At 49.5% G+C, this 27,261-nt stretch overlaps 2 protein-coding genes across 2 annotated transcripts; one reads left to right on the forward strand and one right to left on the reverse strand.

The window, feature by feature from the left end:
- Positions 1-788: 788 nt before the first annotated feature.
- Positions 789-3,817, forward strand: LOC144156179 (uncharacterized). Its single transcript, XM_077688041.1, has one exon. The coding sequence runs from the start codon at positions 819-821 to the stop codon at positions 3,723-3,725; it is 2,907 nt and encodes a 968-aa protein (XP_077544167.1). The 5' UTR covers positions 789-818; the 3' UTR covers positions 3,726-3,817.
- On the reverse strand, positions 3,745-25,901 carry LOC144156184 (mambaquaretin-1-like). The gene is made up of 3 exons (XM_077688052.1): positions 25,747-25,901; positions 14,251-14,430; positions 3,745-3,850 (listed from the first exon to the last, which is right to left on the reverse strand). The coding sequence occupies exons 1-3, from the start codon at positions 25,799-25,801 to the stop codon at positions 3,810-3,812; spliced, it is 276 nt and encodes a 91-aa protein (XP_077544178.1). The 5' UTR covers positions 25,802-25,901; the 3' UTR covers positions 3,745-3,809.
- Positions 25,902-27,261: the final 1,360 nt, after the last annotated feature.

Raw genomic sequence — 27,261 nt, forward strand, 5'->3', positions numbered from 1 at the left:
TTTTTTTTTTTTTTTTTTTTTTGTCGCATTCTTCTCCTCTTCCAGCCAGGCAGACAAACTCGAAAATGACACTTTCGAAACAGACCCAATCTCAAGATAGCGCCATACATTTATATGTTTCAACCATCATCAACAGAAGAGCCTCCTTCGCATGAGGACTGTCCTTTTGGAGAGGAAACTAGGAAAGACGGAGGAAAGCAACTACTAGCGTTTCTGCAAAACGTACATAAAAACTCTCAACTGGGAATCACTTTGACACTGAAAAGATCGCCATGACGTCTGTCTTAAAACTAGCGACTGTGCTGTCAACCGCAAATAACGTTTACACGTTAATTTTAGCTTGATTGGGGTGGCTATATTGTTTTCTGTTGTAATGTATTGATAGCCCTGCATCTTTCTCGGCGGTGCGAAAAATTGAGCCCCAGCTTCGTTTGTCCCTTTCTAACAATATAATAGCGCAAAAAGCTTAAATTTACGAGCGATGTAGCGGTTTGAAATGCGCCTCGAACTGGCGTCGTGATCACGAGTGTATGTTCGTGCACTTTTATGTTGCTTCGAATTGCCCATCAGCGCCTAAGTTCTCTTCTTTGTACTTAAACTGCGGCTCTTCAGCTCATCCCAGCGCAAAAAGTATCAGTGACGCGGCATTAGCGCATGCATACGTGGCCCTGTCGATTGGCCGGCGACCAGCCGACGAAGACGACGAGGCCGAAGGAGCGGCGCGGAGCGTTACCGGCGCGAGGAGCGCCTCGAGGCGAACGCTCAGGCAGGGCCGGGCTGCCGCCGGCCAGAGCAGCAGCCAGAGTAGCCGTCGCAAGATGCACGCGTCGCTGGCCACGTTCGTCTCGATGGCCCTGTTCCTCATGATGAAGGGCAGCAGCCTGAGGGGACGCGGCCCGGGGCCCCCGGCGCGGCAGTCCAACCAGCTGGCGTACATCATGGACGTGAACCCCGTGCACCCGTACCAGGTACCCGTCTACTACATGCGCAGACTCCTGGGCCAGTTGGAGTCACGGCCCCGCGACATCAACTTCTTCCTGGAGCTGGCGCGGGAGCCCAATGGTTTCCTTGACATTCTGGATAACTACCAGCACGGCATCAGTATGGTCATTCAGCTAGGCAACGCACTCCTAGCTGTAGTGGCCATTGGCGGCGTCGTCGTTGTGGCCGCACGCTGGGCAGGCTACTGCGGCGGAGACGATACGGCCGAGGAAGTCACGCCCTACTACAAGACCACCTACACCATTATTATGTCGGTGACGTTGTTCCTGGCAGCCATCGACTTCGTGCTGGCATTCCTCCTCTACCAGAGCAGCGGCGACCTGAGCGCCTCGATCGAGGCCCTGCCCATGGTCAAGGACATGGCGGCTAGGGACCTCGCCGCCTTCGTAACCAACACCATAAATCAGAAGCTGGAAGCCGCCGAGCGAAAGAAGAAGCGACGGCTTGAAGAGCTTGAGGATGACTTCCAGAATGCGTTTAGCCACTTCCTCAAAACGCGCATGCACGACGACCTGAAGCTGCGTAACATCGTCAACGTCAGTGACTGTGCAAACAGCGTGCGGGAAATAGGCATGCTTTTCGTCAAGGACGGAGCCCAAGCACAGGGGCGGCGCCTGCTGCGGGCGAGTAAAAGTCTCGCTCGAGTGCGGGACTACCAGGAACGGCTCTGCAACTTGGTATCAAGTAGAGTGGCGAAGACCACGGCCAAGGACAGAAAGCAAGTCGTCCAAAAGCTAAAGAAGGAACTGCACGAGAGTGCTCATTCCAATGCGCAGGAGGAACTCAAGGAGACGCTTAATGGTTTGGACCGGGCTTTCAACCGACTGATGGCCTACGGATCGAAGACTGGCTGGTGGGAAAGATTTCGGTCGACAACACTGTTCAGCTTCGTACCTTTCTTCTTCCTGCTTATTCTCGCTGTTATAGTTCCGTTCACCGTGGCTGCCATGACACAGCACAATTTTGACGAGGACCCTACAGAGCGTAACATCAGGTCTCATGTATCAGGCGTCGCGCTCATTTACTGCGCCGCTTTCTTGTTCGTATTCGTGGTACTCGCCTTGTACGTGGCCTTACAGATCTTTCCATATGGCGCTGTTGGCGAGTGCTACCTTTGCAATTCATACCGACAGGGATCGTTTAAAGTCCTTAACATGCTAGCAGTGCGTCTTTGGCCGCTTAACGAGCGGTCCTCGATGTTCCGGGGCATACACCCCAGTGAAGTATTGAGCAAGTGCAGCCATGGAGACGCGACGCTAGCCGACCTCGGCATTCCTGCTGAAGTGCGCCAAGACATGGACGCGGTCCCTCGAAGCACCAGAGTTCCACTTCTCGACTCCGAGCCTTATAAGCTTGCCCAAAAGATGCCCTCATTTCTTGTCCATGACAGGCAGGTAGCTATGTTACCGGTCGAAGACATCAACGTAACCGCTTTCATCAAAGGGCTGCGCACAAGCCTATCTAGAGAGCGCACCCTGACGGAAGGAACGCGACGCAAGGCCTCCACTTTTCTCCAGAAGTGGGACCAACTGGACCTGAAGGACGCTACCGAGAGGTTGGCTGCGACCAGTTACCGCCGCATGCTACTGACAATGCTTCCCAAATACTACGAGGAGTACCTTCACGGGCCAAGAATGGACCGCCACATTGGTAACTGCGGGCCTGTGTACAACGTGATAGACAAAACCATGAGCGCCACATGCGACGGTTTCGTTGACTCGCTTTTGGCCTTCGTCTTCCTTCTGGTAGTAGCGGCCGCCGTGTCGACCCTGCTGGCAGTCATGGCCGCCAAGGGTGGCAAAAAAGGCAAGAAAAAGAAAAAGAAGAAAGCGAAGGGCAAAAAGAAAAAAGGCAAAGCCAAGAAAGGCAAGAAAGGCAAGAAAAAGAAAGCCAAGAAGAAGAAGCCCAAGAAGGCGGCCAAAAAGTCGAGTGAAGAGTCGACTTCCTCCACTTCTAAGGCACCGACAGAACCAACTAAGACACCGACAACCACACCGCCACCAGAGAAAAAGACTTCGGAAGACACTGTTATCCGCATCACGACCACGCGGACTGGTGATAGCCCCGCCGGCTCTGTGGACCAGACCGAGTATCTGGAGATCCGCCTCCCCAACCAAGAACAGTTCGCGCCTCCACCCCAGCCTGTGTTAATTCCCGCAAGGACACCCACTCACACAGTCGAGACGCTGCACATTCAGATCCCGCAGCAGCAGCAGCAGATGATGCAGCCGACGTTCGTGGCGCCACCAGCCCCACAACGCGAGACGTCCACCATCGAGATCCGGTTGCCGTCCAAGCTGATGCAGGCCAAGCAACCGCAGCCGGTGCTCACCGCGGTCCCTGTCGGCAAGCGCCAGGTACAGCGTGTTGTTTCGCTGAACGTAGCTGGCCCCCAGAACGTGATTAGCGCCCCCCGGCGCTCGGCGAGTTTGGTGCAGCTAAGTCCGAGGCGGCAGCTGCTGTGGCGGCAGCCCTCAGGGCAAAATGCGCTCCCCTGGCCCTGGAACATGTGGTACCCGTACATGGGCGGTGTCCGGACCGCGGCGCGTACGGCCAGCCTGGTCACGGAGTCCTCGAGCTCAGTCGAAATCGTCGAGCGTGCCCGAGTTCCCACCAGCGTGCGCCGGGTTCATTCCGGCCCACTAGTTACCCGCGGTGTGCTGGGCAGCAGCTTGCCCTACGGCAGCATGTACCCTTATTACGCGTACCCGCACGCCTGGTGAGCGACCACTCGACGGAACATTGTGGAGGCAGAGTGTTTAATGGGTCGAACCGCCGGATCGCCGCCGTCGGTGAGGCTGGTTCCGCTACTGCCGCCCCGATGGTCCACTGGTCGCCTTGTGGGGATCTGGGCCAGAAGAGAAAAAATTCGGGTCGGTATCCGTGCACGCCGCCGCCGCAGCAGCTGCCCCGGCCGCCGCGCACTAGCGCTGCACGAGGGGAGCGGGCCGCCCTGTAAGCGCTTCCCTCTCTCGTTTCAGAGTTCACCCTGAGCGTACCGGGATGCCCGCTGATGCCCGACTCCGCTGGACTACGCGAGGCCCTGTACAAACCGCTCTGCGCTGTACGCTTTGTTCTCTGCCGCCCGTGTGTGAAACGTGCATAAAACTACTTGCTCACGCTTTCTGTCTCACTTGTCCAATCTCATTTGCGCGGCTTTTGCACACGTAGCTTCACGCCTACGCGCCAAGACGAGAGAGATGTCTATTTACTTATTTAATCAATGGCGTTCGCCTAAAGCCCGTTCTACATGGAGAGAATTTCGCCTGCGAATCCACTGGAACGAACATTCGCACTTGCGAAGTTCGCAATGCCTGGAATTGTCTCCATGGGGCCTGCGAACGCCGCGATTTTCGCATTTCAGATGCGCCTTGTTTGCAGACTGAATTAAGTCACATTAAGTTTGCCACCAGCAAAGGTTGTGATTTTAACAAGGGTGGTTTTATTTTACTTTCTTGGCAAGTTGTTTCTGCCTGGTTTGCGCTAAATGTGTTTATTTGCGGTTTTATATAAGAATCGCCAATTCTTTATCAATATACGCACACACAGCAGAGAAGACAAACGTTCTGGTGTGCTCGCGCTTTTGTCGCGCTCATACAACCAACGCCATCTGGTTTCCAAGCGTGCAAGTGGTGCCGAGCTGTGCTCCTATTGGCCGCAGGTCCGGCCCCTCTACGCCGCACACGCCGCACGAGCGGCGTTTGCTTGACCGCTTCAAATGTTTGGCACTTTGCCGCAGCAACGAAAAAAGGTGGTTTTGCCGCACGAGCGGCGCCGCAACAGCGAATTCGCAGGCGAAATCGCTCCATGTAGTACGGGCTTCGCAATATTTGCCCATTTGGTTTTGCGAGGAATCCTGTTATGCCAGTGGTACAAGGATGAAATCTGTCAGTAGGGAATTGCGTCCTTACATGTGCATTAACTCGCGAATTATAAAGCGAATCAGCCGTAAAAAGTTCGATGGTCGGTTTATTCGATGGCAACTCCTTGACAGCAACTGACTAGCCCTCTCACAAAAATCGCAAGGAAAGAAGCCCATCACCCGCACTTCTAAACTGATCTGCCTTGAAAGTTTGTCAGGTTGTCTTTTTGTTAACTTTGAGGGCATCTATAAGTGCGCGCGTCGTGAAACATACGGTGAACAAAACACGTAAAAAAAAACAGTGTTGAGCTGACTGAGGACGTCATCACCGTCGTGGCTAGCTGCTGTTATGTCTGAGGAAGAAAGCGAATTGAGAATGGCCCAGTTAGGTCAGCTGGACAAAACAATAAAATAAATGCCAAGTATGCCTTTGGCGTATTTTGATGCAGAGTGCATCCGGCCTTGCAAATGCCCGTGTGTAGATTTACCTTTGCGGGTTATGTTGGCAGAGTGTGCGTGCACCGCAAATAGGGCGCCTCGGTAGAACGCGCTTCTCTTTTGAACATTCCGCACAGTCCTCCATCCCGATTATCCGCCTTCCCGAATTTTTCACAGTTCCATACAGCCAGAAACAAGCATTCGGTGGCATTCTTGTTACGACGTATCCCCTCTACAAAATCGTGGCCTCGCGTTTGTTAGAGGTGCAGGTTAAGCTCACCACGTTGCCAATCCCCCTATGCATGAATGCGTATATTAATAAGAGAAAAAAGAAGTCGAAACACCAGGCCCGCCCATAAAACGACCGAGACGTTTTACAAACGATATGACCGACTTTGGGTTAGGTTGGTGAATTACTTAGTGTCTCTGTAGTTTGTCAAGTTGGGCTGGTAAAGGTACACTTAAAACTAATTACGCGCTAAAATGTCTCCAGCTGAGTACTTGAAAGTAGTATGTTTCCATTCAGCATCACAAGAAAAATCCGTTTCGTCCGAAGCTGTAGCCTATTTATTGGCGATTTTTCGAACGCAGTCGATGACCGATTTTCAGACGCCTAAATTTTGAACACACTCAGTTAAAGGAGCCATGAAGAGAAAACACAAGTTTGGTTCATTCGAAAGATTGCCTCGTTAGAACCATAACGACACCACTTATAACGCAAACTTCGCTCAAATAAGCTACATAATTAGGAAAAACGGGAATGGTCATGCGACCCACCAGCTCATTTCCCGCAACAGAACCTATGCCGTCACATGGGCTAAGCTCTGCGATTGGCGGAGGCCGGCAAAAGCAAACGCATGTTAGGCAGGGCTTACAGCTTGCATAGCGAGCTAAATGCCCGTGAAACATACTGCACATTCTTTTTATGACAAAGAACGGTGGAGTAAACGGTTGAAGGTCCGAACGAACTCGCAAGCGTGTGCGCCAATGCGTACGAAACTAGCGCGCCGGCCGAGCTCGACATCTCGCCGTCCGTCACGCAGACGAATTTTCGGGTTCGAGGCTCTTCGGGGCCAACGAACCGTTCCAGCACGCACAGCCGCGACCTTGCTTCGTATCGTAATCCCTTCACAGGAGGTTGGCCGTCATATCGCCAACCAGCAAAGGTAAAAATAGAAACGAGGGGAGTAAGGAACAGCAAGAAGCGACGAGATAGTGCCAGTCGTCGCGTAAGTTTCGAATGGTGTTGCTTTGCTGCTGTCGTTACGAGCTCGTTTCCAGTTTACAACCACTGAAAACTTCAGTTTGTTCAGTTACGGCAGGGACCCTTACGTTAGCTCACTCCTGGAACATGCTGGCGCTCGTTGCCGACTTCGTCAAATCGCTCTGACCTTGGGGAAAAAAATGCCGTAAACACCGCGCATTGACGCTCGTATCTTTCTGGTCGAAGCAGAGAGCTCGCGCGAACGGCTTTCCATACACGACACCGGCCAACTGGCATAAGTGATACTGCTACTGAAATTGAACTATTATTAACCGTAATCAAAATACGGCACATACGTACCAGTCTATATTCGTCCGTCACGACGGGGCTGACGAGGCAGCGGTGCCGACGGCTGGGTGTTCGTCTGTTGTGGCTATCGCGGAATGGTCGCTTTCACGTCCACCGCTTTTCCCACAACTCTTGCCGCTCGTGCACTTAGAAGCATTGAGCGTTTTTGTGGTGTGAGGTTGTTAAATGCAAGCCCGAGCTCCTCGGCGAGAGTTTTGTTCTCCGGATCAGGCGATTCCATGACTAGGGCTGCGGGTGCACTAGGTTTTACTAGTATTTTTAAAATGGCCGCCGTCTCGATCGACTCCCGCGTGTGGGTGCTATATGGAGTCGACATACTAAGTATCTGTTTCATGGACCGGCTCTATGACGCCATTGTACACGTCACGGAATGTTCAATTTTAGCGGGAGATTTAAAATTTTGGCTTAAATTGCCTTATTTATCAGTGAATAAAGCATCATTTGCTTCCGGGAAAGCGCTTGGGGTACTATGAAACACCTAATCTTTCGAATAAAACAAACTTTTGTTTTCTCTTCATGGCTCCTTTAAGGACCTTTTATGGGCCTGTTTGGGAAGGGCAATAAAAGTTCAGTCTCGCGCAGTTCCCGCTCAGTCTAAGAATGCCACTGTCCTGCTAATAGATAAAATTTTCGTGTCCTTCCTTTATAACCAACCGAGAAGATTCATTGACCTTTTGCGGCAACCTATATTAAGAACGTTTTGTCATGCGTGAACTTGGACGCTTTACAATTGCTTTGCATACTACATAGTAAGCCAGTACGTAAGCTCCGTTCTACCGGCTGGTCTTGAGAGTGAATGAACATAGTACAAATTTCAAGTTCGACAACCTCTATCGGACAGGCGCGCGCAGTTTTATAGAAGGTGGTACCGTAGCGAGCTCCGGGCTGCTGCGCGCAATGGGAAAACAGAAACGAGCAGACCCGTGAGGACGCGCCTGCTGGAAATCGACCACGGATCCCGTGTGTAATGACCAAATGGGGCAACCCCAGTAAGCTTTGCTCGTTAGCGTCTACTAACGCTCGCTAACAACTCCACGGCGAATATTTCTGCAGCTCTGACGGAAGCGGTCGTGTCCCTTTTCTGCAGCATCCTCCCTTCTTCCACGCTGCGATCTCTTCATCCGCCTACAAGTGCGCCACACATAGTCTTCTGACGTTTGTAGGCACGGACAATAGCAGAAAGAAAGACGTTCGGGCTGCCTTTTGTCACTGACTGGCATACCGCACATTGAAACTGTTCGCTGCCGTAAACTGCACATTTGTAAAGCACATTAGCTTTAACCGATAATAAAAATAAGAAAAATAATAAAAAATAGTAATTTAAAAATACAGTAATTTAGCTGCAAAAAAATAGTAATTGAGTTGTGAAAACTGCCTAACATTTTAATAATGAAGGGGGCCATGAAGACAAAATGCGTTTGGTTCATTAGAAATACTTTTTTGTACCGATAACAATGACACCAATTTTGCAGCAAACTTCAAACAAGTAATCAAGATAATGAAGAAAGCATATGAAGCAGTCACCCCAGACACTTTCCGGCGATTTCTCGATTACGCCACAGATGCCTATTTGTGCGATTGGTGCCACTGACCTCCCCAAGAAACAGAACTAGTCCGTTGTTGTGGGGCCTCTATAGTCTTGCTTTATCTTACTCAGATGCTAACGTGCGGTTAAGACACTGATAACTATGGTTTTAGTGCTGGCCCTTATTACGTCACTGTGGCGCAAAATTTGCGAGATTTTCAATATTTCTTGCATACGTCTCGTCTTTCGTGGCTGAACTGGAGCTCAGTGAGTTACGACAGGCGACTTATTTTAAATTGAACCAAACTGTATTTTGTCTTCGTGGCCCCTTTAAGCACACTGATTTAAAGAACGGCGAAATTCAAGATCGACCCGTTGTTTGAATTTGTTTCTTCGTACCCGCGACAGATGGCGTGCGTCACGAGGCGTTCGCAAAACATTCCGGAAGAAAGCCGCGACTCTCCCCGCCCCGTACTAGCTTCGTGTGCCTTCAATTAGTCGGGAGCATCACTAGCGGCGACTCTCCTCGGGAAGCATACATGACGACGTCACGCCCGCGTATGTCGGTCACGGGGACAGCTGATTCAATCTTTCGTTTACACGCTGTCATAAAATGACGACCGAGCGCCTGCCACCTTAAAATTTGGATATTACTGAACGAAAACATGGGCTAAGCACTTAACCAGACGTCAATGCGTGAACCAAAATGTGATGTTCTTTATTTTGCGTAGAATAAGCTTATTGTAGGCTGGGCTCTTGCACCACACTGGGAGGAGGAAGTGGGAAAGGCGGTCGATAGCTGCTAGTTCGGTTTCATAAATGAGGTGTCCCAAATCAAATGTTACTTTGCCGTCGAAATCATAGCGTCGCCGCTCACCTCCAAAGACCTCGTTTGCAATCATCCCTGGCGGACCGCCTCGACCCGACCCTCCAGATATATCATGGCTCGCGCCAGGGCTTTCTTCCGGTAGTTTGTATTTCTTTATTGCGTGAACGCAGTGTTAGAGCGGACTGGTTAGAGCCAAGATGACGTTGGTTCAAAAGGCGATAACGTGCGTCCCAGTGGCCGTCCAGAAAAGCTCATGCGGATAAGAAGTTGCCTTCGCGAGGCGTCATTCCCTTGTTAGGCAGTTTCCGCATGCGTGGAAACGGGTGTGCACGCGCGTGCGCCAGTCCAGCGGTGCGACGCGTGGCAAGTGCGTTACACCTGTGCAAACATTAGATAGCTGGGAAGTCACCGCTCGTCTGCACTTTCTCAGATTCGGCGACGAGATGCGGCAGCGCAATAACGCAGCTTGCTATGTAGACATGCATAGTTTTTCTGCGGGGACACAGAATAGAATTTTCAGGCGCCATGCCTCACGTGAGAACTGTTGGGTGTAATATGTAGCATCCTCAAATTCTGTAATACAAATCGGTCTCTGTAAAGCGGCCTGAGGCGACCCTGACAAATTCGCCAAGAAGGCGTTCATGACTATAGGCACGAGGACGCGCCACCCAACCATCTCCTTCCTACCATCCCATCTGCATCAATCAATCAATCAATCAATCAATCAATCAATCAATCAATCAATCAATCAATCAATCAATCAATCAATCAATCAATCAATTTGCGTCTCTGAGCGGTAACCTTGGAACAGCCTATACGTTACTGTATTTTGCATACCTTCACTCGAATGTAATTCAGTGCTCCTGAGTAATGTGAAGGAACGTTAAAATTGAGATACCCCACAAAACTGAAAGATTCCTCTTCCGGTTGTTCGCTACAATTAAAGCTCGATATTCTAGGGCATTTATGGCGACACATTACAACTGGTCCCTGAAGCATGCTTTCTGCAGCTTTCACTTCTCCTGCACTTTGTTTCGGCCCACTCAGGGGCCGATAATTTAGTTATCGCATGCGTGCACGGCAGCGATAAGCAGGTGAAGCGAAGCCCGCGAGCAACAAAGTGGCGTGGAGTGACCCACCAGCACGGAGCCTGCATGGGCAGGAGATGGAGGAAGTCTTTCCACGTTAAGCGATACTCGGCGGTCAGCTGATCGAGGCACCCTACGAGGAAACACGTTACATGGTCTCTCTTTAGCACCGTCTCAATGGGTCCCTCGCTAACCCACGAGCGAGACGATGCCGCTGCGAGCGCTTAGCGCCCGCTCGCAGCACGCTCCACGCCGGCGCGGCAACGAGGCGACGCCTGCAAGAAAGCCACACACCCTGTGGGAGATCAAGAATGCTCCCTGACTTCTAGTTCACTCTACTGTCGCCTATGGACATGACGCCGCTGAGAGTAGTCTTCAAATGCGTAAGCATTTCCATGAGGACAAAACGAGGATACCCGTATGGATGCCCATCTGTAAGGCTCGGTGTATCCCACCGGCGCGATTCGTAAAAGAGGTCCCAATGCACTGCTCAACTATAAGACCTCTTGCTGTATGACATTACATTCAATGTACAACAGTGTTGCCGCATAAATGGAGATCTGCTTTTATTTAAAAAGCGTGAATGTTGTATTAATAAAAGGTGCTGGTTCCTCCATACATCCATGACACACTCCTTACATTTCCCCTAGAAAAATGTTTCCCAGCGATGCATTAGTGCAAATTCGTGAAGCCGACTTTAAAGGGCCTAGGGGCAACCTCTCGATTATGCTTGGGGCCTCATGTGGGTAATTAATAAATGGGGTCATGAACTTCCTGATTTGGTATGGCCGCCACTGCAAAAAACGTCATCCCAGCAACGCGTTTGCACACAGTAGTGAAACCGACTTTAAAGGGGCTCGGTGTGCATCTGAGCGGCTTGCGCGTTTATCCGACCATTCTCACTTGGAAGGGAGTTTGTGCCGTTTATTTATTTAATTAAACTTGAAAAAGTTTGGATTCTGCCGTCAAAGTCTCGCACAGAAAAGGGATTTAGTCATTTCACTGTCACGCTTCAAACTTCAGAAAAAGCATGTCATCAGCAAGTACAGAAATCATGTCCAATATTTAGGACTACAGAGAGAGAGAGAGAGAGAGAGAGAGAGAGAGAGAGAGAGAGAGAGAGAGAGAGAGAGAGAGAGAGAGAGAGAGAGAGAGTCAGACTTCACTTGGGGACACTTGTGCAATACGTCCCTGAAGCTGCACTGTGGCGTGAAAACTCGGCCGCATCTTCATCTTAGCTGATGTCAAATTATAAATTTGTGAAGGCGAGATTGGCAATGTGGCTGGTCAAACGCAGAAGTCCGACATACGAATGATGAAACACACCCTATTTTATAAAAAAAACTTACAAAACATGGGAAACACTTATGAAGTTGACCGTATGAAGTTGACTATATCGGAAGTTTGTGATTCAGGATTGCAAAAGTGCAATGTAATAGCATAGTGTAAATGTTTGGCCACATCGACGTAAATAATCTAAGAATGCGTTAAGTATATGAAACATTGCGTTGCAGCAAAGTTTACAGCAAGTGGGCTTTTGTGTGCAGCACATGCCCCCACTATTGCTTTCCGTGGCAAGCTCAACCATTGGTTTGCCTGTTGGCTATCACATCTCTTCTTTCATATAATGCTCCACAACCCTGTCCAAGTTCGTTCGGAGGTTCAGGGGGTTAATAAGGCGACCAAGAGGTCTGCCTCTTCCAGTATTCTTCCTTTCGCGGCTCGGTGGTTTTGTTTCGTATTGCGTTGGTATTTACCGGTTGACTTCCACAAACGGGAACTACCTGTAATTTGATACCTGCAATTCGACGGTACTGCGCCTCTAACTATCGAGCAAGACGGACTTGCTGGGGGCGGTCCGTCGCGCGTGCAACGTAACACGCCATAACCGATGCTATAAACAAAAAGGGAAACTCAAGGGGACCATGAAATTCCGCTCACTCTTATTGTGTGCGAGAGTGAAGCGACTTGCTTTTATATCGAGACAAATCACTGGGCTACGTGGGACACTTTAAATGCGAAAAATTCTTACACAGCCCCTTCCCCCTGCACCTGGTTCCTGTCATAGCATGTGGCCGTGTGGGCAATGCATGCGAAAACAATCCCTAACCCGTTCCCGATAAAGCCATACGTGACGATGAGTCGCCGAGGAGAGCTTCGCATTACGACAGGAGTGAACCCAGCCATTTGAACGCGCGTTTTATATTTATTTTCTCAATTCCACCTAAACAGGGTTCGACTGTGTGTGTGTTCATTCATTGTATTGAATCATCGCTGAAACCTCCGCTTATACACTCAGCAGCGTGGTACGTGCGAGGCAGTCCTTGTCGTGAACTAAGGGCGTGGAATGCAACACTTTGGGTGCGCGAAAGGGTGCTGTGCTCGTTTGCACACCCGAAACTATGTGTGGTTAAAGTTCATCAAATGCAACTAACATAATTTGCTATTTTCTATTGATGACGCTGTGCAGGAGCAATGATGCTCTATTTGACAGCTGTCCAAAAGAGGCGTGCACTACGACGCAGACTGATTTGAGCGTTTGCAAAGTGATTTGTCTAAAAGCTCACGGTTGCTGCGACTTCCCCGCAGCTTGCTAGCTTCTTCACGGACAGGGAGGGAACTTGTACACCCTGCGTTCTGCACATGCCTTAGGCTCTTTTTGCGATTACATCTGTGACTTGCGCGCTATATCAAAACTGACACTTTATATCCTCCGCCTTCTGCTCACCAATCACGGTTACCAAGTGGGCAAGGAAAAAAGGGGCTGGACAGTTTGAAAGTGTGTTTATGCTGTCTATGGCTACTATTCATAAGTGACACAATTCGTTTTAGGGGGCTGTTACGAAAATATTCAAGTAACCTGCATCTGACGACAACGCAAAAGCGATATAACAAAAACAATGGCGCTCCAAAATTGCTCATTCCTCTAGGCTCAGTGATACCAGTGTTACTTCTTCCTAATCATCATTCAGACTCACTCCCCATAATTCACGTAGTAGTATATTTCACACCTGGGCACCCACAAACAATGAACCTTATGCACCGTTAAAAAACACCGCTGGGTCCGCTTCACCGCAACGCACCTGAACGACCAATTTTTGAAGTAGAGTCGAGAAAATAGGCCAATGACGAGGCCAAACATACTCTTCGACTGCACAAAGGTTTTTAACGCTGTGACACCACGCAATGCGAGTATGATTTTGTATGTTTTGTATATTTGTATATTTTGATTGCGCGATGTCTCAGCGCAGATGTATCACATTCGCCAAAAAATTTGTACGTATGTCTCAATTGGGCTCATGCGCGCACATTCATCACATAATCACGGAGGCTTACTTACAAGGTTTAACAAAAATGGTAATGAAGTCAATTAATTGCAATAAATCAACAATTCTAATAAAAATAATAAATCAAATAGTTAATCTACTAGTCATGAAACTCAAATCAATAAATTGAGCTGACACTGAAATTCACAGAAACCGTCTCTTTGGCCGCCCCTCAGCTCTATTTTTAGTGAAATCGCCACTGATCCACGTGATTCGTAGAATATGCTTCTTCACACACAAGATTCGCCCTTCAGATGCATCGCAGCGACCAGTTAAAGTGGTATCAGTCTGTAACTCTCCGTAAGCTTACCAGCTTTACACTGTTTTCATTAAATTTATTCATATTCATGTGAAGGATACAGTAGGCACTGTTTTTCCGAACAAGTTCTGACCTTCGGTTGCATAGTGAGCAACTACAGCAGTAGGGAGACCTTACAACCGTCTCATATCGATGTGACCGAGTTAATCATGCAGGGCCACAAAATTGATGCCACGAGATATTACTCTGCGACAACCGTTCTGCAATATCGTATGCTCCGCGTAATATTTGACACGCATTTGCTCACACCGCAAAAACGCTGCGATGCCCAGCGGTGGTTATACTCACGGACACATTCCTTCTTGCATTTGGCCTCGGTGTCGAAGCGGTTGTCGTTGCCATCGCAGCCTCCGTACACGAAGAGCTTGCACGAGTTGGTCTTGCTGTCGTAGTACCACTTGGTGGATGCGTCCTCGCAATTTCCCGGGTCCTTCTTCAGGTTGCACGCCTTGTTGTGCGCCGCATGACCTGCGCAATAATAACAAAAAAAAGTTCACGGTTTATTTCTCCTTGATATGAGAATTGACAAGACCAGTAGTAGTGTGCAGAACAAAAAATGTGGTGGTGTGTATTCACAAGCACGCAACCACACGTATAGAGTCCCTTTTGCTCAGTGCTCTCCTCATAGTAGGGAGGATGGCGGGACGGTGGTGAGGAGAAACGGTAGTACGTAGTAAGTATACGCAAGTACAGTCGCGCTCACTATGACCTACACCGCTCATTATAGTATTCACAGCTTTATATGACCTTTGTCTGGCACCCGGGGTTAAAAAGCAAGTGCGCATTAGGAGAACAACGTCCTAATGAATCAAGCCTTATCCTAACGTATATGGCCATATTCATTGTTTTGACGATATAATCGTCTGAATACTAATGAGCGGTGTAGGTCATAGTGAGCGGGACTGTACGTACGTCACGAAGTCTTGGGATTTTTTTTTTTTTTACTACAGGTTGCCATCATCGCATTCTGCTGTAAAAAGCACCAATTTTAGTGTCATCCAGTGGAAAGGAGCCACAAATGTTGTTACGATCGCGTTTTCCAAGTCCTCGATCGGCGCTTGTTTTTTGATCTGCACGATATGGAGATTGTTACGGCCACCGCTATCACCATTCCCACCCTTCAGACACTCTCTGGGATTCGCCATGCCACCACAGTGACAGCGCTGGTCATGTCTGTAACTGTGGTTGATGGGAGTCCAAGTGACAGCCGGCGCTGCCCGAGGACGTAGGGTTCTAAATGTAGAATAGTCGCACTTTACGCCCCCCCCCCCCCCTTCCCCTCCACCAAGAGACGAGCACGTGCTAAAATTTCTTAATGAGCGCATAGTTTAATTTACTTTTGTGACCGAGGGTGACAGCGCAGCCGCTTACGTTTCATATTTTTGCCAGGCAAGGCAGTGCAATGTTGTGGAACTTCGGCTGGGGAACTCTGGTCTCTTTCTATGTGCTCGTACATTATTTGAAACGATCGTACCAGCGCTTAAACAAAAACTTCGGTAAGAAACCTCGGTCAGTGCTCTGCTAAAAGCAACTCGCTCTTAAGGGTCATGGCATGGAGGTGAGGCTTGTGGTTCCTGTGGTAAAGAACGGATTCAAGCGGCAGTGCGTTTTTTCTTTTTCTGCAGGCTGCCATTTAACTGTCGAATTCAACCCGTGCAACGAAGAGCATTTACATTATTACTTCACTCGATGGATGTTCAGTACACTTTATGTCGCATTCAACAGCGATTAGTATGAATCGCATTCAGAGTTGAGGCCCACAATTCCCGAACATATTCACGCTGCATCGTAATTAGAGTGAACTGCAATTGTGAGGAAAAGAGAAAAGTTTTTATTTGGGCAGACGTAACCACTCTATTTTAGAAGCAGGCGTCTGGAAATGATGACCCATGTCTGCTCACAGGGGATGGTCAGGAAAACAGAAAGTTCGAAGAAATAGGCAAGCTCCAGCACGCTGTGCCCCTGTTTTTCCTTTCTATTTTACCCCGTACTGCTCCCATAAACAAATAATTTGGGATCCTGGTAAATGCACGAGGAAGAAGCCGCCTCTGCTCCACCACCATCACCAAAATGACCCGCCGTCATTTCCATCCCCATTAGCTGTTACCCGGAAAGAAAAGCGTTTCATGCTCACGCTATGTTCAACTACCTGCATCGTCCCGAAGGGTTCAGTAGTCGAAACTCTTTTTTAAAGCGAAGCTTTATTATTCTCACTGATGGCGTCTGCAACGAGAACACGCCCTGCAGGAAAGCCAACTTTCCCTGACGATGATGATGAATGATCGTGGGTGAAGTGAGAGAAGAAAAAACGCTTCAGTGGCCGGAATCGAACTTGGGTGCCTCGCGCTATGAAGTAGGCGTCTATGCGATTGCTCCATTTCGTCATGGCGGGAACTCAGTCCGCACTCAGACGACAACAGAAGAATGCGTCACGGGAAAGCTGCGCGTTCAACCATCGTCGTCGCTAGACGGAGGGGTGCATGTTTTTCGCCTTGCTCTGAATCTTGCCGAAATTCCACGCACGCACGCACGCACGCAGGCGCACACACACACACAACCCGCCGCGGTGGCTCAGTGGCTAAGGCGTTGCGCTGCTGAGCACGAGGTCACGGGTTCGATTCCTGGCCGCGGCGGCCGCTTTTCTGATGGAGGCGAAAAGCAAAAACGCCCGTGTGTACGAGATTTCGGCGCACGTTAAACATCCCCAGCTGGTCAAAATTAATCCGGAGCCCTCCACTACGGCGCGCCTCATCGTCTGAGTTGCGTCGGCGCGTTTAAACCCACAATCAATCAATCAATCAACACACACACACACAAATCTTTTATTTTGTTCTTTCCCGCCACTGAAAAAAACTCACGCAGTGTGAATGATATGTCACATAAGTGTGGCGCCAGAACTCTCACCGCACGAGATCTATTTAAAAATGACGCCGCAATAATGTGGCCACATTAAAAAAGACGTCTCATATATGATAGCGTCTTCGCCTTTTATGGGAAATTTTATGCAATGCTTAGTTAATACGTAACGCATTTTCTGGATTCTGGAGACCCAGAGGCGCAAAATTTTGTATCCCTGCTTTATATTTATCTCCACGGGAAACATTAAAGTACAACGAAAATATTTTTTTAATATGTGCATGAAATAAAATTTTCTGTTAGTACCAACAGTAACATACCTAAATGTTTCAAATGGATTATCACTGGTCGAGAGCCATTGGAAGCCTACAAATTTTGCCTGAAGGAAATCAATGAGTCACTGATCTCATTTAAAAAGAACATTGCCTTAACGCTGTTGTAAATTTATGTCCTGCAGAAACATGTATACACACCAAAAAAATTAGTGCCCTTCCACTATGTGAAGAAGGATTACCTGCGAAGCAGGACGCAGTCCATGGAGTGCACAAAAGAAAGCGGGTTTGCGGGCAATTTCCGACTGAGCATATTTCCTAGCCAATTAGCTGAACGAAACTTGAAAGAAGTCGAGCTTTATTCTAGCGAAAATATCGCTCTGAAAGCCCCTTTAAGCTGAACACGTAACATCGGCTCACGTAGGCAGTTCCAGCGAGTAAGTTGATGTTCATCCGGGAGGGATTCACAACTACTCTACGAGCTGGAACTAGGGGCGGCAACGGTGGCGGCCGCGGCTTTCCGTTGCTTTCGCGCCTATTCGCGCATCTGTTCGGGCCACCGCTTCTTCATTTCCTGCCCTTCCTCCTTCATTTCCTCAAGCGATCGACATGGGTACGTCCCATAGCGAGTTAAACCCGGAAGGCCTCCAGCTTCATTCTAGCGCGCAAAGATGTGGCTGCCCGTCTGTGTAAACCCCAACCCAGACCCAAACCACTAATTGCGGAGGACAGCAGATAGGGCGGGTTGAGCCATGAGATTTCCACGTTTAAATCTCCCACCAGCACAACGGGCATGTCCTCGGTAGCGACACGAGGCCAGCTGTGCGCGCACACCACCTCTTTCCACTTCCAATCCGTGCACGCATAAACCGGCAACCAGTGATGGGCGCATACTTAGGCGTGAAATACACCGGCGAAAATGTCGCTCGGGAAGCATTTCAAGCTGAAGAATTATTTGCTCAGGCCGGCGTTTCAACCGGGGAAGTTGCTCTTCAACCGAGAGGAATTTCAGCTAGTCAGCGAGGAAGAATTTGAGACGGCAAGGACGGTGGCGGCCTTTCGGTCGTTTTTACGCCTATTCGCGCTTCTGTTGAGTCTCTGCAATCATCTAACAATGAAGTTACCGCCGTCTTCAGCCGATTTCACAATTTTTGAAACAGGCATCGCCGGTGGCGAGGGCAATAAGTGTTGTGAAAGAGGGGGCGGCGATGACGAGGAGGAGCCCCGGAGCAGCGCCGAGTCAAGCGGCTTCACCGGAAGAAAAACTGGGAAGGGGGGGGGGGGGGGGGGGGTAGACATATGCTGCTTCGCAGTAAAAATGTAGTAATTGGAACCTATTCGTCAAGGAGCACTTGCGATGATGTCGAAAAACCGCAGAGACCCATAGCCGCCTATTGGTCAAGCCACTCAAAAGTTATGCCTACCCCTAATTGCAAAAGGGCAGCAGCCGCAGAGGCAAGTTAGCGGTAGCACTTGTGGCAATGCAATGACATTGGAGGCGTCATTGCTTTCAGTGTGTATACGCGACTTCGTACAGTTTAAGTATGACCCAGTGACTGGACTAAGAGACGCTCTATGCCGTGGCAAGCACATAGTTATGTGCATGACCTTTGCCCCCCAGCGAATAGTCCAACGTCCCTTCGGACCCATACCACGTCTTCGCAGACCTCGGTCACATGTTTTATTCAGCTGCGGTGCGCTGTCATCGCAGGTAAACACCCACCGCTCGCTTGACGCAACCGGCTGAGCCCCGTCGGGTAGCGTGCATGTACGAGCGGTGCAACCGCGGTTCAAGAGGTCTCGCCAGTGAACCCTGCACGACTCGGCCATTCCCCAGCGTCGCTGGCCACCGGCACCTTGTGTAATGCCTTCCTGTCCCACGGTCTTCGCCGAAGAATCGAGCGCAGCAGCCGCGGGATGCGCATACGAGACGTGTTCGCGTAGCCTTGACGCGCGCAAGGATAACGGGTCCGGCGCTCCTCCGGCCACGAGGGCCGCCATGGCCTTCGGCCCCTATCGCGCCATCACTTCGTGCTGCGGCGTCGATCGCGAACGGCGTCCCCTGCCCTGGTTGAGGGGGAAACGGAAAAGGGAAGCAACCGAGCGCGTCTCGCCTCCAGGCCGGCTTCTGTGGTCCAGTTCCAGAAAGCTCGCCCAGAAGGAGCGCCCCTGACGTGCGCAACATGTTGATGGAAGTCTGCCGCCCTGTGACCTCCATTACATGGAACGTCGCGCTAGCGCGGCCGGGAAAGTTCATACCGCCTGCCTCCGGCCCCGCAGTACCCCGCTTGGCGCCGGGCAGACCAGTTCCGCTGGGAGCCCATATGCCGTACGCGGGCCACGATCGGCGCGTAAATATCTACGAGTGCACCCGACCAGCCGCTGGCCGACGCTCGAACAGCGACCGGCGCAGCATCCGGACTAGGAACTCTTTCTTTTTAGCAACTCCAGAGGTACCCGGTTACGGGCTCCCCGCCACGCGGGGAAATTGACACGCCGAAGCAAAACTCGGGAGTGCGAAGATTAAAGTTTAATGAAGACAGACAGCAACGCGTCATGGCTTCGGTCGACCGGCCGCAGGCAGAAAATCCTGTTTAGCCAATATCTTCCATTTCTTGTTTGTCACCGAGAAACATCATTGCACATGAAGCGAGCACACGTGTGGACTCAATCACACTTCGGAGAAGGGAACAGATTTAAATTTACAGGCTAATTTGTCTACCAGGAAGACATTTGTTTAATTACTTGCTTGGCACGAACAACTAACCAATCAAGAACCATTGCGAATAGCAAACCTGATGAAATAGAAAGGCGAATGTGTTTAAGCCAGAACAAAAAAAAATCAAGGCGTTAACTTGTGGGATCAGAGTAGAGAAGGAATCATCTGAACGGTGAAGAGTCTTGCACGTGAAGCCATGGGGTATTCGGTTTTTGCACAACGTACACTGGCTAACAGACGCGTTAAGCGTTTCTCCTAGACAGTTTTGTAACCTCATGCGGCCGGATTCGAGTCTTCGAGACCACTCAGAACGGTTGCATATCCTGAACGGGACGCAGTCTGTATTCATCGGTACAACCCTGCTATCAAAAACTTTAGCGAACTATTTGCGCGTCGGGACGATGAGTGCCGGCTGATGTAAAAAAATACTACAGGCGTATCCAAATAACACTTTTCTCTGTTTTCCACTACCTCAAGGGCTGGTTTTAAATTTTCATTTTTTTGCTACACTCAAAGACGATTTGAAAAAAATATATCGAAATAAAAGCAAGCATCTTGACACCGATGTCCAAATTACATATCTGGCTTGAAAACTAAACAAGTGAAAATTCTTTGTTTTTTTCGCAAAACTTTATGAGTTTTGAATAGTGTTTTGTAATATGTCTTAAAAATTTCAGCAGGTTCTTTGTGTACCAAAGATGCAGCCGGGTTGCGAGGCGCACTCCAGTGGGGGTTTCGAATTAGTGTCGACCACGTGGGGGCCTGTAACGTGCGCTTAAATCTCCAACACACGGGCGTTTTTGTATATCGCCTGCATCAGAAGGGCAGCTGCCGCCACCGGAAATCTAAGCCGCAGCCTTACGTTGAATAGTGCAATGCCCTCGTCACTGAGCCAACTCAGCGGATTCTATCGAGGCTATGTGTTGCCTGAACGCTGCAGGTTGAGGACTTCGTTACGGGACAAGCAGTTAAAATCCATCCGGTAACGTCTGCCCCTGTGATGAAAATGATAAGTTCGCAGCCGGCACGATCTGTATAAAACTGTACCTACGTTCGATTCAGCAGGACTTTTTTTTTCATCTATGGCTTCTGTTGGGACATGTCAAGCAGTCTAGAATTAATTTAAACCATTTTTATCTCGTTACGTGTGCTAGGGAAACCAACAAAGTGCGAATCAACGTAGAGCAAGCACTTCGAGTAACGGTAGAGCTCGTACGTCATACACGCGTATACATAATACATATGCTTTCGTATTCCTGCTGCACTAACATTTGAAAGAATGGTCTGCCGGGGTTTCGTGCGAGTTTATTTTAAGTCTGGTTCACATAAAACTAATGTAGAGGACGTCCTGGCTCAAATAAAGGAGAAGGGCGGTTAGGGCAGGGAATGCAATTCGATAGGCGGACAACCGATGTTGTGCAAAAGATTAGAAGACCGAAGTAACGGCGTGGCCACAGGAGGACCGGGAATACAAGCAGACGAAGGCGGAGTAGACGGGTGGACCGATGAGATAAGAGAATTGGGGGCCAAGGGATGCATTCGGAGGCAACGCTGGCGGAAAGATATTCGCCTGGCAGTGGCAAGCATCGGCTGATGACAATGATGATGATGGCGAGGATGGTGTTGTGAGGTTCCTAATGACGACGATGATGAGGAATATTGTTATTATCATTATCGTTGCGATGGCGACGATCATGGTATAAAGATGACTAATGGCAACAGACAGTTCTACAATGGCCACATGGTTACGCATATGCAAAGGCGAAGTGCTAAGTACAGGCCGTCAACGTGAGGCTCCTGACTATGTTAGATCAGATCGCGAGTGCGCGGTTGAAAATCTACTGCCACCCTTCCCCGCGTAGGGAACTTTAGCGAAACGATGAGACAGGTGTAAACTTTATATGTAAATGTGACAGTGAACAGCACGTGTGGCGTCGAAAATTATGGCGATTAGACTACCGTGTTCCCGAGGCACGTATGATCCGGCAGGAGTTCGCTTACGATTTCCGAAGTCGTTCATTGGCCTTGCTCTGCATGTAATATGGCGCGATCTGAGTTTCATCCGCCTTTAATGCTCCCGTTCCTATCAGGACCTTCCATTAAAGACGTAATCCCTTAGAAAGGACACGCATTCGATAATGCGAGATGATAGTTTAATAGTGAGTCTGATACCGTACAAAGAAGCAATGGCAAAGGCCTTCTGCTCTATCGAGGCGACGATTAACAAGAAAAATGTATCCGATAAAACATGACCTTTATTTAAGTTAAGCTCCACAGTACATATATTTTTTTATGAACGCTGGAAAGCTCTTTTCGTTGGACTTCAAGTCCTGATTTTTGTACGAAAGCGGACGTGAGCCTTGACGAAGATCGTGCGACACCAAACAAAATAATCACTCTGTACACGACTCTCTTCACTGAGTGTATTGGACAGACTATCAGCTTTAATAGATTGCAAAAAATACTGCGCTTCTGTAGTGGGGTTGCTCCTTGGATAAATCAGAAGCCTTATCAATACGGATGAAACTGAACGCTTGTAGGCGATCAATGCCTGTTTTTCTCCGAGCCTGAGAACCTCGTGCAAGGCGACATACGCACAGGTCTTTTTTTTTTTTTTTTGAATGCCGTGAAGCACAGATATACACGTTCATAAAATAGGAATGAAGAGTGGGGAAAGGCAGCCAAGAGAAGTGTGGATTTTATTCGTGGGTTGATTGAAACATTACAGATATTTACTACACGTTATACCCTGTCTTCCGACTCTCTACCGTTCACCGTGGCTCTCACTTGCGTTCAAGAACACCGTGATTTAACTTAGGTAACATTTACGCTGGTATGTTACAAATCGCACGGTTTTTAAAAGCTGGAATCAGTTCCGTGTACAGAAATTTATTTCACTGTTACCGAGATCTCAAAGTAATTTTGAATGTCCTAAAGTTTCTGGGCAGAACGGAGTAGTATATTCATGCGCATATGTGTGCATAATTGAAAAACAAGATCCTATGCTGCTGAGTACGAGGACGCGGGTTCGATTCCCGGCCGCGGCGGCCGCTTTTTTGATTGAGGCTAAAAGCAAGAACGCCGGTGTGTTCGACATTTCGGCGCACGTTAAAGCTCCCCAGGTGGTCAAAATTAATCCGGAACGCTCCACAACGGCGCGCCACATCACCTGTGAAGCCCCGTTAATCCCCACAATGAATCAATCAGAAAAACAAGATCCACGTGGTCCTTCCCCTGATTAACGATTTGACATTTTTGGCTACTAACTTCAATATTGTTCCGGTAGCCAAGTAAACTCAATCGCAGTTAAAACCTGCCGAAGCTGACAATCTCGTCCGGAAATGCACATTTTTAGGCGGCTGGAGAACCCCGCACTCTAAGAAATCGCCGCAGGGAGCTTCGCCACAACGTCCAACAACGCCCGACCAAATGTGCGAATCTGGCGAATGACGAGGCCTAGAATGAGAGTAGAGTAAAAAATATATCGAATCTACGTTGGGATAAAAAGCGCAAGGCGTGCATGTGCGTTGTTGTCCCAGCGCAGATTGTATTTTTTATTCTAATCGCATGCTTGGCGTAATCACGCGCCTGATTCGCACATTTTATCACGCTGACTGGGCGTTCTTGGGAGTTGTGGTGAAGCCCGCCTGCGGCGATATCTTGAAGAGGTTAAAGAATATTCATCATGTGGTTGCGCGCATATATTTTATAAGTTTAATCGTATAGGTGTGGCAAGCTGTTTTAGTTCACATTGGTCGAATTTTTTGCATTCATTTGTATTTCGTTTGAACATTAAAGGAAAGCATGATGGGTAAACCCTGAATCTGCAATGAAAATATGAGGGAAGTACAGTCCTTCATATTTTTTAAACTACACGATGACTTTCTTCGAACCTTCTATGCGCGATTATGTTTGAACCTTCCCAGTGTTTCTCCTGCCTGCAGAAAACGGGTTACTGCAACACTGTCTTTTTAGGCTACTTGATTGACGATCGCCTCAAAGACACGTCCCTTCCTCTGGTATTTTCGCGTTAAGTCCCTCACGTCACAAGAAACAAAACCGATTCCTTCTTTTTAACACCGCCTGTTGAAATATGCAAGGCAACAGGTTTGTGCCGGTCGTCTGACTTGGACGACTTCTCACTTCGACGACTCCCAAGCGTAGCGCTCTTTCGCGCCCCGACCGACGGCGTTCACACGGCTCGGTATCGCCGCCTTTGGCCCCCTTTCGCAGTGGGGAAACCAGACCCGACCTTTGGCGCTTTTTCCGCCAAAGTAGAGCGCACAAAACGAGGAGGCAATCTCAGATCGAAGTTGTACCACTGGGACGTCCGGGACGATTTTCGCCGCACGTGCCTCCACCGGGCGTGCGTACGTCCAGCAACTGGCCCGAGAGTTGATTAAACTTGCTCTTCGCAAAAGCTAGAGCACTGCAGCGCCATGACCAACCAATCACAGCCGCTTACAGGGCACCGTAGCGTTGTTTACGGGTCAGCGTAAGCCGCGGACGGTAGAAACAAGGCCGGCCTGCAAGACGCCCCCGCAAGGACCCCTGCGTCTCATCAGCGAAGTAAAGTAGAAGAAATCCCCCCACCCCCCCCCCCCCCCCCCCTGTAAATCATGTTAGCGAAGTAGGCGGTTTTTTTTTTTTTTTTTTTTTTGTACACAACATTCTGAACAGGCGTGATTGGGAATGCGCGCTAGATTGAGTCCGCATATAGCAACAAGTGACGCGGAAGAGATTGATCAACCGTCTTTTCGAGGATGACCTTTTCGACAAGCTTACATGGGATAAAGCGGGATGTCCTCAAACTGTAAAGCGCTGCTGCAGAGATTCGCTGAGGAAACCGTTACGAAAAGCACGCGAGAGAAGTTTGTAACGTCTTTCCATCCGTGCCTGTAATGACCATCGCCGTTACAGCTCCGCGTTGCTCCTTCGGATTCATTCAAAGGTTGCAACGTGGAAACATCTGACTATCACGTAGAAACTTTTTTTTGTTTTTGTTGTCGTAAGGTCTGTGATAGCAAGAAAGAAAATCCTACATACGGTTTAAAACGGGTAGGATACATTTTTGGCAGGGAAGCTTCAGCTAGACGAATAGACGCATAAAAAATAGACTGCAATGAGCATTTAGGTTAGCCAGCTAAAAAAAAAAAGGTTGCTACAAAGACTGTCAATGCACGACGATAGCTAAAACTGAACTGAGCTTGTACGTTGAATGAAAGGTTTAAACGTATCCAGATTTTTCTGGCCACACTGCCGCTAGCACTTCTCCTGTGCCATGGTCTCTTGTTGTTATTCTAGCTGGATTAGGGGGCAAGGAAAAATTTTGATTCCCAAAATTCCTGTAGCATGATACTAAAGCTCTGCATATCACTGCGAAACCTGACAATGCTGCGATGGCTGTGTGGGTCTTTTTCTTTTAGCCGGCGCAGCGACAAAAACTGCTAACGTGGGGAAAACAGGACATTTGTTGCACTGAGCACGCCTTGGTTGTTGCACTTGCGGACTTTTGTCCTGGCTTTATTCTAGGCTGCCCAATCGCAGCAAGACCAAGACTAAGTGTCCAGGGAAACGGGCTCCCCTTTACCGGGCGCGTCAAAGCACACGAAGCAGACGGGACAAGTGTGTATGTCCGGTGTGCTTTTTCTGGGCCAGCCGGCCCGATAGGGGGCAGCCAACTGCTCGAAACATCGCGCCAATCAAAACCCCGCCGTTACTGGTTGCGCCGATACCACGTTATTCAAGCGAACGCTGGCATCCCGTGGCTTCACCATCAACGACCACGTGAAGGTAACATATACGGAAAAGCTACAGAAGCACGTGCTCGAGACGCTTTCCTTCTCAAGCAAGCGTCTCCCGAGTGGCGCAGGAGCCAAAAGCGGCAGACGGGGGTGACAAAGCAGCGGCAGCAGCAGCAATTAGCGGTCTACTCACACACGAGTGAAAGGGAGATGAGGAGCAGGCAGAGCAGGCAGACAAGGGACTTCATGTTGCCGGCGCAAGAGGCACAAAAGCGAGCCCTCTCCTCGGCGGCTCGTTTAAATACAGCGCTCAACCGGTTGCACGCGGGTCACCTGACGGCGCGAAGAGCGCGGCAAAGTGGAACAGGCCCACCGCCGCCGCCGCTGCGGCCGCTAACGACTTGACGCGGGAACCCGGAAACCATCAGCCGGCGGTCGCGCCCTTCAGCCGCGCACCCGCGACCGCGTCTGACCTACTGGCGACGTCAAAAAACGACCAAAATGATCGCCGCCTCTTCCTCGGATTAGCAAGCAGTTGTTCTTCCTCCGCGAAGAAGCGCCCACGCAGGCGCTGCGGTCGCCCTCACGCCTCCCCTCGCCCGCGTCGCGCCCCCGGGCCACGCCGGAGAAAGCGCGTCGGACCAAGGTTACTACCGCGCTTTCGCTGTCCTCGCAGCCAGCCTTGATGGGCGGACGCCTGGTTGACAGACTGCCCTGCACTGGAACGGACAATGAACCGCCCAGTCCAAGGACCTGAACAACTGTTTGGTCAGCTTTAAGCGGGGAACCTCGACAACAGATCGCGTTCCTGAAAACGTGCACGCAGAATTAGGCAAAAACAAAACTGTTGCAAACAGAGCACCATCTTCGTTTCCAGCGTGGGCGTAAGACATCTACTGTTCCAGTGGCTACAACATCCGTAAGTGCGCTGGCCGTTGGGCGACAGCTGACCGTAGTAAATTATATAGGCTATTTTTTTCTCGGCGTGGGTCCGTCGCCGTGAGGCCGTCTGCGATATCACGGTGCGTGGGCGGCCGAGCACAAATTTGAAACACGAAATGTTTTTTTTATTTTAATTTCCAAGTTTTACAGATTGAATTCCAGCCTATTTGACCTTAAAACATAAAACATAGGTCGTAACCTCTTGGCCACGAGTCTTTCTTCAATACATGGGACACATACGGGATTCACACGTTCCAACCAACCCAGACTGGAGCAAAAAGGACAAGCAAACGAGCAAACTAAAATCTCGCTTACAGTCTTAAAGTGTTCACCGCTGGAAAGTTAGCATTTAGAGTCGTGAAGACACCCACGTGCACCAATCAGGTGAAGCCATTACGGGGCTTCACCTGCAGGACTCAAAGAAGGAAGACAGCGCTGTACTGTGTTTCTTATTTGTGTCCTTGTGTCAGTGTGCTGTAACCCCTTTCAAGATGCTTGCCAGCTAGCCCACCAAGCCATATTCGTTAGTTAATTGTCCCTGGAGGTATGTACAAATGCATCCATCAGGCCACAAACAGCCAGTTCTAGTGCCATGAAGAGCCCAGTAGAGTCGCCGAGCCTATAATATTGAATAGAGCGATCTTCCGTCGTACAGACGCAGTTAAAGAAACCGAGAGCAATCGCTTTCGAGTTAGGACAAACAGTTTGCAGAAACTGACGCCTGGCTCGGACATCCACGGCGTAAAAAGACACGTCATGGGTCGTC

This window comes from Haemaphysalis longicornis, unplaced genomic scaffold (assembly GCF_048455015.1).
Source record: "Haemaphysalis longicornis isolate Haplotype H1 unplaced genomic scaffold, Haemaphysalis longicornis Haplotype H1 scaffold_1, whole genome shotgun sequence".
Lineage (NCBI taxonomy): Eukaryota > Metazoa > Arthropoda > Arachnida > Ixodida > Ixodidae > Haemaphysalis > Haemaphysalis longicornis.

What these genes read in the sequence shown, in the direction of transcription:
- LOC144156179 (XM_077688041.1), top strand. Translation starts at nt 819, where the DNA reads ATGCACGCGTCGCTGGCCACGTTCGTCTCGATGGCCCTGTTCCTCATG.
- LOC144156184 (XM_077688052.1), bottom strand. Translation starts at nt 25,801, where the DNA reads ATGAAGTCCCTTGTCTGCCTGCTCTGCCTGCTCCTCATCTCCCTTTCA. An exon ending in CATCTCCCTTTCACTCGTGT is followed by an intron (nt 14,431 to 25,746) that starts GTGAGTAGACCG and finishes ATTATTGCGCAG; the next exon opens with GTCATGCGGCGCACAACAAG. An exon ending in ATGCAAGAAGGAATGTGTCC is followed by an intron (nt 3,851 to 14,250) that starts GTGAGTATAACC and finishes CTTCTGGCCCAG; the next exon opens with ATCCCCACAAGGCGACCAGT.